General features: G+C 38.5%; 1 protein-coding gene across 1 annotated transcript; it reads left to right on the top strand.

The window, feature by feature from the left end:
* Nucleotides 1-2,712: 2,712 nt before the first annotated feature.
* LOC147624667 (uncharacterized) lies at nucleotides 2,713-11,655 on the top strand. The gene is made up of 4 exons (XM_086819863.1): nucleotides 2,713-2,955; nucleotides 3,035-3,352; nucleotides 3,428-3,796; nucleotides 11,511-11,655. Exons 1-4 carry the CDS (start codon nucleotides 2,726-2,728, stop codon nucleotides 11,653-11,655), a joined length of 1,062 nt encoding a protein of 353 aa, XP_086675989.1. The 5' UTR covers nucleotides 2,713-2,725.
* The last annotated feature ends 1,274 nt before the right edge of the window (nucleotides 11,656-12,929 follow it).

Below are 12,929 nucleotides of genomic sequence, written 5' to 3' on the forward strand. Positions count from 1 at the left end.
TCACTAAAGAGATTAAATTCAGTACTGCAACACAATCATCAAACAAAGGTGGCACATTCACTATCCAACAAAACGGCCAACTCATTATAACGAACAAAAGATCTTTGAGATTATCATATGGAGTGCTTTGGCCCAAATTCCAAGGCATTCAAAGCCGTATTGAATATATTAAAAAAATCTCCATTGGAAAATATTTACGGAGCCCTTTTCAGGTGTTCAATTCAAGGCATTCAAATTTATTGGAAAATATATAAAGATTCGGTAGCCCAAATCTGAAGGCATTCAATATTGAGTACTAATTAACTTTAGAAGTGATATTTCGCAATCCAACACTTTTTTAAGGACAAACTTTTTTCTTTTTGTGCTATTGTTCTTTAGATGCACATGTTTGCTGGTCTCCTCTCTCGACTGTGTGAGCCGTTTCTCAACCAAGAAGACATCGAATGTGAGTTTTTTGAGCTTCTTGTATACACAAAGTCTGCATAATATAGACAGTAGTAAGAGAGACAGTCTATGCAATGTGTTTGAGACAGCACCATATAGATAGCATGTTCTTACACTACTCTCTCCAAATTTCTGCCGCCGCCGGGGGGATCCAAGGGGGGCCGACGGCAGCCATTTAGGCCCCCCTTGGCGGGGGAGTTCGGGGGCAGCGCCCCCGAAGCTTGAAACGAACTCAAAATCGTGATGATTTTGTCAATGCTCGGCAGCAAAACATCCTATTATTTTGTGCGCTGAGCGCACAAATTAATTCAAGAAAAATAGCAAGAGGTAACGCCGCACATCTCATACTGTGTGTGGAGTGTGGCAGCAGCAAAACATCCTATTATTTTGTGCGCTGAGCGCACAAATTCATTCAAGAAAAATAGCAAGAAGTAACGCTGCACATCTCATACTACTGTGTGTGGAGTGTGGCGGCAGCAAAACATCCTATTATTTTGTGCGCTGAGCACACAAATTCATTCAGGCAAAATAGCACAAATTCATGGATGATGATACCTTTCTGTGTCTCTTTGTTGGGGAGAAAGATTGGAGTGGGGAGAGGGCCCTGCGCATGAGATCAGCGTTTCTTTGCTGCTGGGGAGACGTATGATGCTTCATGATCGCTTCTCTGCGTGTGTGTTCGAGGGAAGATGCTTCTGTGTGGAGGATGACTAAAAGCGTTAAGTAATTGCTTCATAAGAAGTAGCCGACTACTAAAAACCCTAAGTTAGGCACTGGACAAATTTTTTTATCCTAACACTAATGAATTTCAACACTAAAATTTAAGGGTGGTCAATATTTTTCCGATTTATTTAAATCTATAGCACAGTTATGCTATGGCATCCAACTGGTAGAGTTTTTGAAATCTAACAGGAGATTATGAAAAAGCGCAAGAACTAACACAAAGCAAATATGTGTGTGTGTGTGTGTGCGTGTGTGTGTGTATACATACACACACGTGTACACACAAACATATATACATATATACATGTACTCTTTTTGATACCCTTCATTATGACTATTTTTGCAATACATATTTTTATTTACTTCTACCCATAGTCTTAAAATGAGCCTGGTAAAATTGTATTATGGCTAGTATATGCTATTATTGATTAGAGCAAGAACATCTAGTATTAAAATATTTTTGGCTAATATTCAATGTAAATTCCTTAATTGTTGTTGTGATTGCATTATGCAGGGAGGCTCGTGTTTTCCTCCATTCTACAATGGGTGCATGCATCCGAGTCCCCTTCTTGAATGGCAAATGTCTTGTGTCAATCAACATGATCCGGGGGAAGCTTGGAACTATTGGTGGGATAAATGTGGAGGCCTTACTTGAAATTGGAGGAGAGTATGAGCCCATTTGTCCTTTACACTTGTATGCAGGGATTGGAGACGAGGCATATTTTATCTTGGAGCATTCATTGTCCTCTGTATATATTGCCAAATCAGAGAATTATTTTGAGACCCCAGAACAAGGCCCCTCAACTATATTTCCTCCCGGTTCTCGAAAGAGTACTCCAATGTAAGTGGCATTAACTTTGACTTTGACATATTCTATTTTGCATTGCGCATTGAATTAGAGAGCATTGTGCTTTACAGTGACTTGGACACTGAAGAGATAGAAGAAATCAATGTCCAAGCACATGGGTCATTGCAAGAGGAGATAGAGGTCTCTCCTATGGAAAAGTGCTTTCAACATTTGGAAGAGGAAGATGTTCAGTTTGATACTGCGGTCTCTTGCTTTCAAATAATCCGCATGTTACCTCCTACTGATGTCTTGCACACTTTAATCCATGATTGTGATTACAAAGGCAAGGTAAAAGAGCTTCCCAAGGTGTACCCAGAGTTCAGTACATATGAGCTTGAAGGTGGGAAAGGTATGGAAGGGATGGAGCAAAAATACGAAGGCAACATTTGGACAAAGCCACAAACGCAAACTAGGGCCAATAAAACTTTTGTTCTTAGGAAGAGCTTCTGCGGGGGAACCTTCCAGTGCATGAATGAGCACTGCTCCTTTAGGACACGTATGAATCAACCAAACAAACTCCATTGGAATGGGCAGCTGATAAAATCTCCAAAATATGGGAATTTAGCAATTGGGAGCTTCGGGAACCTTGAGTGTTTTTTCTGCAAGCATGTGCCAATGTGTCTTAAAGAATGTCCTGCCTGTGTCTATTATTTTATGCCAAAAGAATCAATGCATAGCAGACTATTTATTCATTATGGCAAACATACACACATGGTTTCCAAGGGAATGTGCCGAGCATCGATACGAAATATCAAGGCCTTTGTAGCACGTGCAGTGGGCATCGACCACAACGCTGGGCCCAGAAAGGTACAAATGATTGTGGCAAGGGAGGTGGTTCTAAGAGCATTCACTGATGATGACAAGGCACAGGGAGAATTCATGACAGAGAGGGAGCTACAGGAGATGTCGCAAGAGTTGCAAAGTTTGATAAATGTCAAAAAGTACGTAGGAAGTGCAATTTAGCAAAGAATAGTATGCAATTATCATCTTTAATACACTAAGTATGCTTTATGAATGCAGGGTGAAGCAGATGGTAATGCAAACACGAAAAACAACACGGCCTCTGGGTGAAGGATATGAAGCCATTCTTAATCTAAAAAGAACATGCCATTTTGAGTTCTTCCATGGTTCTCGATTTCCATTGCAAGCCACCACTACTACTGAGCGTTGCTTTATCTTTAAGATGTCTACTACTGGACCTGGTTCTGGGATTGACATTGTTCGGCGAATGGACAAGGATGGTAATGGGGATCTTAATCAAGCATGGGTCTGCTTTGATCATGTGCATCGAGTGGATACTGGATGGCATACAATGGGAGCACATGTTTATGACCACATGTAAGTTACAAGCGGTAGAGAGCATTACTTAATTTGTGTCTTTAATATAACTCTGTTTCCATTTGTGGCATGCAGGATTGGTGAGCTATTGACAATAGCAACTTGTGAATTTAGAGAAGAGGATGAGGATGCTCAAGTCATGTTTTGGGAAAATATGAATTTGGTAATGGTGGAGCACACAGGGAAGGTAGCAAATTTTTTTGGGTTTATGGCGGATGAGGCTGGCGCTAACTGGAATGCAGTGAGACGTGTCTTCAACGACGGAAAGGAGATGATTGAAAGGGAAAGGTCATGTTTATGGCATTGGGAAGACAACCTTCGTGTCCACACGCAGAGGTACATCTATAGCCCACATCAAGAAAAGCACAGGGAGATGTGTGAGAAGTGGAGGACTGCCCCAAACAAAGAAAGTGCCCTTCAGCAATTTCGCAGGATACGAGCATGGTGGGCAACTGGCAAGGCAGCTGATAGAAACATCCCTAAGCTTCTTAGCTGGTTGAGTTGGTGGCACTACAGGGTTAGTCGATGGGGTCATTTCATTTTAAAGGTAATATTTGTAAGAGATTATTCATTGTATTATTGTGTGCCTCCTACTTATGTGCATCAATTTCTACCACTCTCTTGTAGGATGGAGAGCCTATTGTCAATGCTCTTGTCCCAAGGACAAATATGTCAGAGACCAAGCATGCAAGCTGGTTGGCAGGGGAGGGGTATAGGCAAAAGATTAGTCTTTATGATGCTTGTGTGACAGATCTAATCAATGCTTACTTCCAATGTGCCAGACAACTGGCTTTCTTGGAAGGAAAATACACAGGTTGTGGGCCTACATTGGAGCTTTTGGTTGAGAGAGCTCTTTCTCGACAGAAAGCAAGTCCATCCCCAATAGCTACCTCACGAGCAGTGGATGATGCAGTGGCGGGGACCCCTATGTTTTCAAATAGGGTAAAATTCAAGGGTGAGAATAAAACTATTCGAGCCAAAAGGCCACTACACGACTCGACAGAAGAAAACTTTGGCAACTCTAGCCATAGGCCTGAGTTTAACTACGTGACAAGAGAGAGGTTAGAGCCTGCAATAGAGGTCGATGAGCAATGCAAAGTTTTAGAGAGCCTTGAAAGTGATGTGCATGATACAAAGTGGGCCTTGCGGAGGATACCAACAGTGAATCGAGTTGAGTGCAACCACTGGGCATCAGGGAAAAAGTGTAGCTCAAGGTTGCGAAATGGTGATGTCAGTCCTTGTTTTTGGAGTGATTGTCAACTATCCTCCTGGAAAAAGGAGAAGTATTGCTATTTTTGTAATACAGATGTTAGGCACACTTGGAAAATTACAAAGACAATATTACATCCACCAGAGGATGTCCCTGGTGTTTGGCCCATTGCTAAAGGTACCAAGTTACAAGTGAAAGAAGCCTGCAAGCTTATTAGAGCAGGATATGACATTGGTATTCCTCTTGAGTTTTTTCTAGAAAAGGAGCTTGCAAAAGGCACTAGCGAGACAAACAAGGAGGTGAAACAATTTCCATATCGACGAGGAATTTCAAAGGCTGCATTTGGTCAAATCACTGCAGCCTTAGATATGCATGCAGAAGTTGTAGGCAGCCATATACATATAGAAGGAGTAAAGGAAACATTTAGTATTAATCCATTGACCAATGGGAGCCAAGACACATCTCTGATAGAGGTCACTATTCAGAAGAATCCAATGTGTTCATGTGTGGAGTTCAGAGATAGAGTGGCCAAGAAAAGACCATATCTTGCATGCAAGCACATATACTTTGTGTTCTTAATGATTCTTGGACAGGATGTGAACAACAATATGCATATTCATCAAGTTTGTATTTCTGAGAGAATTGTAAAAGACATGCTAACTAAGTCTATTAGAAGTCATCCTCAACAGCTTTAGGAACCTGCAACCCACTTTAGTTGAAATATGTATGGGGGTCATGTCATACCAGCTGAACCGTAGTACTTGTTTTGGAAATGTTTTGGTTAATTTATAAATTTTCATGTCTATTGTCTTTTGTTTGCTAATGGCTCTCCAACATTGTGAATACTATAGATTCAATATCTTTTTAGCGAGCCAAGCAATATGGGTTTAATAGTGATTTTTTGTATCTGCACCATTGGTTCGAAAAAAAATTTATTGCAATGGTCATTTAAGAACATTTCATGTCTTCTTTGTTTGATTGCTACAGAATTGCACTGTGGTTCCACTCTTCTCTTTAACATTTCATGCTCGCTTAACATCATACCATGCCCCTACTTGCTCACTTTCACAAGAACATGGGCTCTACTCATTGCTTTGTGCTCGCTGCTCTTGGCTCGCTTTTTGACCACCCCCTAACGTAGTCAAGGTCATCACTAACCAAACTGATTCGACCGAACCCGTAAGTCTCATGGTCAAATCAAGGAAGAGACTTGCACTTGGATCATAGAGTCCAACACTTTTTTCCTCATCATCAAGAGGCACAGTCATTGATTCTTTTCCATAGAACAAGGGTTATCCGAGATTTTCTTCAACTATCGTAACTTAGTAGAATTGAGTCTCATTTTAGGGATCCCTCAGTCCAGCCTAACCCCATGCAGTCCCATGGGTTAGCCAATCGCCCAACCACTGTAGTGATAGGATCAATTTAAGAATTTGGTTATATTTTGCCTTGGGTACCAGGGAAAAGAGTTCCCAGTCCCCTAGCCGGTGCTTCAAGCAAACTTCAAGATAGTCACACCACATACATACCCAATATGAAATTGCCTATTTCACAGATTCAGCTGTCTTTAAAACAATCTTTTAATGAAACTATAGTATCACTGGTCATAATCCTCCAAAATATCTAGCTTGAATTCCAATTTCCAATCATTCCTTCATCGGTGTACCTATGGCATCATTGGTATAACCAGAATACTCACCACCTGTTCACTCAGGGGCCTTTTCAGTAGTTCCTAGCTCATAGTACCCAAAAATATAATCACATAAGAAAAATCCCTGTTCACTCAGGGGCCTTTTCAATAGTTCCTAGCTCATAGTACCCGAAAATATAATCACATAAGAAAAATCCAGATGGACTCTCCATTATGCAGATCAGCAAGATCGACCAACAGATCCATATAAAAGAGCCATGGACTCATCTGTTGAGGACCAGCAAGGCCACATCTATCCACATCTATCCATTCATTCACATGCACATCTATCACTTCACATCTCATTCTCATCCATTTACGTCACATCACACCCATTCACATATCATCACATCTCATTCACATCTTATCATATTCACATCCACATCCATTTACATCACATCACATCTCATCCACATCTCATCACATCCACTCACATCTCCTCACATCACATTCTTATCATATCCACTTTTAGTACCGTTTTTTACTTTCGAATACCGATAGAACTTTTCTAAGTTTCTGCTAATTGCTTGGCCTTGTTAAAGGTACTTTTTCTCGATCCCATTGAATCTATGTAACAAAGTGTTGTTGAAGGTTTAAAAAGGGAAATTAAACCTTATCAGAATTTAATAGTAAAAACTTAGAAAGAGCATTTACATATTGTATATTCATTCGTTAAGCTTGATTAATGAGAACTAAATCTAAACTTTCGTTTACTCATTGGATCCTCGATCCTCCCAGGGATTCCAGATTCTCTTTTCTGAATAAGAATTATCCAAGTTTTCTCGATGGATATTTTTATATTCTTTCTCAAATTTCTCAAGTAAAATATATTCAATGTCCTTCTTTTCGAGTAAAAGATTCATGGGATTTACAAAAATCAATTCTACCCATATTTTCCAATAAATTTAATAATACTCAAAATTTCACTTTTGATAAATACTCATAATTTGAATTATGCCAAAAATTTCTCTTTTACCATTTGATTACTTGGATCTCAATTATCATGGGAATTCCTCTCTTTGCATAAAAATAAATTTACCAAAAATTACTCTTTTTTTATAATCAATTAATTATGCATAATTACAAAAAAATTATTTCTCATAAATATGATGAAAATCATTCTTTTTGCATAGGATGTCCAATCCTAGAATATGGTAGGAAGTCCTCTTTTAGCATTATGCATAAAAATAAGATATGTATTATTTTCTAAAAATTTTACCATAGCTTCGTTGCTATTACTGATAATTCTCAATTTTTTTCTTAAAGAATAAAATCTTGTGATGAAAATATGATAGTAGTTTCTCTTTTATGCTTAAAATCAAACTATGAATTTAAATCATAATTTTAACCACCATAAAATTAAACATAACTATGATTATCCCACTAGATTAAGCTACTTTCAACATTCCTCTTTCCCCAAATTGTTAGGATAATCCATTTCTCATTTAGAATGAATTAGAGTAGTTTTCAGCTACTCATAAACAATCTAAAAGAATTTACCATTATTTTAATACAATAAAAATCATGAAAATATCATTTTCTTAATCTCTAGCTTATCAAGCCTAGAGTTTAGCTTTGAATTAAGAGACTATCATTGAGAAGCATCCTTTTTCAAGGGATTTAGCCATAAAGATGGCTATTCTTTTAGAGAGAGAGATTTACTTAAAGAAAGCATTACAAATAAGCATAAAAATTAACTTTCTCTTAATTAAATATTAAGACTTTAAGGGAAAGCTTGATTTGAATTAAAACAATCATTTAGAAAGCTTCTCAAGCTTGAGAGGGGTTGAGAAGAAGAAAGTTATTGAGAAAATTGAAAAAAACCATAAAAATTGATTTTACCTCCAAGTTTGGCTTGATTCTCTAATTGCAATGAAGCTCCCAACCAATCAATTGGTCCACCAAGAGGAGAAGAGCAATTCCAAGAGTTGTTATAGAGAGAGAGAGAGAGAGCTCCAAGCTCCCAAGAGAGAGAGTAAAATTTAAAGGATAATATAAAATATGATTATTTTAATATAATACTGGCATGGTATAGCTCCCATATCCCATTACAAATGAATGAGGGTCTATTTATAGGTGAGGGAGGCCACTAACCAAGTCCAATTGGGTTCTAGAATTTTCCAGGTTCAGTTTGACTCAATTTGACAAGATTTGGACCAGTTTGGCTCCCTTTTTGATTTGGTTTGACCCACGAGAGAGGAGAGATAAAAATATCATAATTTTTTTGAATTAAAAACCCTTCCACACATGTGAAAAAGGCACCTACCTCAAGATTCCCCCTTTTCTTACCAAGGTATCAAAAATGCATCATTATTCCAAAATATCTCATTTTTTTAGTAAAATCTCATAATTTTTAACTAATAAACCTTGTACTCAGTCAAGTCTTCATCTTATGTGAGAATTTACTCATTTTTGGGTATTTTCTTTTATTCTTTTGGATTTATCTCATTCCAACACTTGGATTAATCCAATTGGATTGGAACCTTAATTGGACCATAATCTAATTTTTTTTGAAAATGTAGACCCTTAGGGTAAGGTTCCTTATACCATTTTCAATTAATTCCTAATGCACATTGGAAAGTTCATTTTGAACTTCTGCTTCACGGGAATCCATTTTAGACACTAGGAGGATTTTTATATCCAAAGATATCTCAATTTTGGATTATCTCTCTCTAGGCCAAAACAGGATAGAACAAGATCTTTCTTCTATTTTAGATAGGGAAATATTTATAAGAATAGAAGGGGAGGTTCTTACACCTTTACATGTCAAAAGCTAGAGGGAGTAATCTTACACTGACCATAATTCTGATTACCTGTTCGGCCACCACCTTGGCCACGTCCACGACCTCTACCTTGTCCTCTACCTAAACTTGTGTAGAAGGTCTGCTACTCTAAACTATTTTTGTTTTGTGAAGACTGTTGATCTTCACCCAAGTTCTTCTTCAATGATCAGCATTGACACCAAATCTGTGAAGTTGGGAATGTTCTCCCGAGTTTGAATAGACGGCTTGAATGCCTTGTATTGTGGCCCGAGACTGCGTAGACACACTTTCACCTTATCAGAAACGTTATTTAGGAAAATTTGTTGTGGTTTTCCTATACAATATCTTGATCTATAGTCGCACTAAGAAAGAAAACCTCGAATACTTATTACGGCAAGTATTTGAGTTACTCTCAGGAAGCATTCACTTTATGCCAAAGAGAGCAAATGTGAATTCTTCATAAAAGAAATCCAACACTCGGGCTACATAATCTCAGAAGATGGCATTTGTATGGATCCAATGAAAATTGAAGCCATATTGAAATGGCCACATCCCACCAACTTAGAAGAACTACAAATTATTCTTAGTTTGTCTGGATTCTATAGAAAGTATGTTCGAGATTATGCTAAGATAGCTGTTTCGATGACTGATCAGCTTAAAGGAAAGGGAAAGACCTCCGTTTGGGGGGATTCTCAACAAAGAAGTTTTGAAAAACTTAAGGTAGTTATAGCTAACGGCTCCGGTTTAACAAGTGGTTGATCTGAATTAACCCTTTGTGGTACAGACAGATGCTAGTAACGATGTAGTAGGTATAGTCCTCTTTCAAGGGGGGGAACCTATTGCATTTGAAAGTAAAGAAATTGGACAAAGCTCAATGAAATTATTCATCTTATGAAATGGAGTTATATGCTATAATTCATGCCTTAAAGAAGTGGAGGCAGCATTATATGGTAGTGATGTGTGTGAACACACTTACGACCGTCGGGGTACTTTTTCCCTCACTAAGAGGTTTTTTCTCCCGTGCATATGTATACCCTCTTATCTACTCATTTTGGGGTGTGTACTTATCTTTTGTATATGGCACATATTTGTTGATTCTAATCTAGTGAGTTTGTGTGCTCTCAAGCTTCTCTATCTTGTGTGTGTGCATTGTTGCAACCCTAATCCTAATTCTAACAATTGGTATGAGAGCTAGCTTCTTTCAGACTTGATCTAGTAGTTTTCCTCCCTCCTCTCACGACCTTGTTTTTCTATCTCTGACCCTCTTAGGAGAAGAAGGTATATACTATAGTGTGTTGTTTTTGGGGTCTGTGGGGCAATTGGGCCACGTTTTGGGCACTGCAAGGTTTCTCCAAACGTTCTACACAGAGGCATCATTTTGGATTGGTTCTACTTGATTTTGGGTGTTTGGGTTATGCAGCGGCAAAGATTTGGTGTGTAGTAGCATCTACAATGTCTCAACAACATCGACCATCATAATTTCACCACCACTAACACTCTATTTTCTACTTTGTGTTATTTTTCATACACTTTGCAGGTGATTCAACTAGTTGGCAACCATCTGGGGTTGCATTCAGTGAATACTGAGTACTTGCAATGTGTTGAAAGATTTTGCATTTGGTAGACAGTCATGGCTGGCAGTAGTGCATGTATTCAACATGTTGTATGCTGATGAGGACAAACTTGATGGGACTAACTACCCATTGTGGTCTTATATGATGAGGCATGTACTGGTTGCTTAAAGACCTTTGGAATGTGGTCAGTGGTAGTGAAACTCATCCTGTTTCACAGCTACAAGTGCAACCAGATGCTATAGGTACATCTGAAGTAGAATCTGATACAGATGTGGCTCCTCCACATGCACCACCAGTACCTCCCACTGCAGCTCAAACGAGATGGGATGGAAGAGATACATAAGCACATGCATTGCTTGCACTTTCTATGAAGGGAAGCATTATTCCTCATATTTGGTTATATAAGACTTCAAAACAGGCATGGGATGCACTTGCTGCATTATACCAGATGCGCAATAATGAAGCACGTGTTGCATATCTACGCAAACAGTTGGAGTCTGAGCACATGAATGAGGGAGACTCAATGGAAAACTTCTTCATCAAGATCAAAGATTTTAAGGAGTAAGTCGCTAGTGTGGATGAGATATATCCTGATAGTACATTGGTGCCCACAGTTCTCAATGCATTGCCAGAATCTTATCACAATTTTGCCTCTACCCTTAGACTCGTGATGAAGGGAAATCCAAATGCCCTTACATTTGATGAACTGGTTTCATTACTCTTGTTGCAACAAGAAGAGTAGTCTACGCAAAACAGATCTATTATACGTGTTGGTGATTAAGCTTTTGTTGCTAGTTAGAAAGGCAAAGGTAAAGCTTCTTCACATGGTGGCTATAAGCCAAAATCAGAATCCTCAGCAGGTAAGGATGCAGAGAAAGAAGGTGATAAGCTTAAAAAGAAGGGCAAGTGTCACTATTTGCAGGAAACAAGGGCAGTATATAAATGAGTGTGAGAAAAGACTAGAGAAGGAGAAAAAGAAAGAATTGGGCATTGCTGTGGCTAATGCATCTGCACCAAGTGTAGAGAAGAAGGAATTTGCAAGTTTTCCTCAAGATGATTGGGCATAGACTTTACATTGCTGTTATGACCCTTTTGTTAATGATGTATGCATGTTAGTGGCAGAATCGGATGCTTGGTACTTTGACAGTGGTGCTAGTAAGCACATTACTTCACAAAAAAATTTGTTCTCATCTCTGGAATCTGTCCCAAGTGTAGGAACCATCACATGTGCAAATGGTTTCTCATATCCAATCAAAGGAGTTGGTAGAGTTTTGCTCACTTGCTACAAATGGTGGCGCATTTACTCTTTCTAAAGTTTTATATGTGCTAGGCATTAAGAAGAACTTGCTGTCAGTTTCAGCCTTAGCCTTGTTAGGCTTGATGGTGAAATTTGTGGATGATAGATGTACAATTCAAGATAGAAATGATGATTATTCTATCATTGCCTCAGGTGCCTTGTTTCATGGCCTATACAAGATGGATATATTTGAGAAGTTGCTAATCTCTAGCTCTTTTAATCACCTATGAGATGAACTCCCAACCTCCTCTCATATGCAAATTGGTCATCCTAAACTTCCATGCTTGGAAGTTATTCTTGCCTAACTTCTCACTCATAATCTGGTTAAATTGTCATGATTACTTGCAACAACTTACTAAATGGTGCTTTTAAAAAACTTATGTCAATGGTATTATAAACCTGTTATAATGCCACTGTATGGGAACCACTCACATACAGGCACATCCATTTGCCAACACTTAGATTCTATGTACAGATTGTCCTACAACCAAATTTTTTCTCTAACTTTGCTTCAATAAAAAATTGGACATGTACAGTCAAAATCAACACTTTCACACAGTGTATGTGAAAATATTTCAAAGCTAAAACAGGGCTCGAAATGCACCCGAATCATGTCGAGACACATGAAACTCACTTAATTAGGCATAATATGGTCTTCTTCCTGAGGAGGATGCCTCAATTTGAGACAATGATTTCCCTGTCTATATGTAGCTCTCACAGTTACCAAAAGTGTTGCTCCAAAATCAAAGAGATAGAAATACCCTTACCCAAGTATCACTTCCTTGCTTGCCTCCTTAGCTTTCACACAAACTAGAGCTCTGTTACCATGGGGAGAATGTGGGGGAGAGGGAAAGCTTGAGTTCTTTATAAGCAAACACACTCACACACAAGAGAGAGCAAGACACAATAGAGAGATGAATGGCTGAATTTTCTTCTATATTCTTCTCTTCTCTACAACCATTATCATAAAGAGATAAGAGTACATACTATAAGGGAAGGTACTCTCCTACTATAGCATACTATGGTAGTCCATAGTGTGAATCC

This window comes from Cibotium barometz, chromosome 25, assembly GCF_041138505.1.
Source record: "Cibotium barometz isolate CiBa-2024 chromosome 25, ASM4113850v1, whole genome shotgun sequence".
NCBI classification, from domain to species: Eukaryota; Viridiplantae; Streptophyta; class Polypodiopsida; order Cyatheales; family Cibotiaceae; genus Cibotium; species Cibotium barometz.

Coding starts and splice junctions, on each gene's coding strand:
- LOC147624667 (XM_086819863.1), top strand. CDS start 2,726: ATGGTTTCCAAGGGAATGTGCCGAGCATCGATACGAAATATCAAGGCC. Junction 2,956..3,034: donor AGTTTGATAAATGTCAAAAA/GTACGTAGGAAG, acceptor TTATGAATGCAG/GGTGAAGCAGATGGTAATGC. Junction 3,797..11,510: donor TTTCGCAGGATACGAGCATG/GTGGGCAACTGG, acceptor CACTATTTGCAG/GAAACAAGGGCAGTATATAA.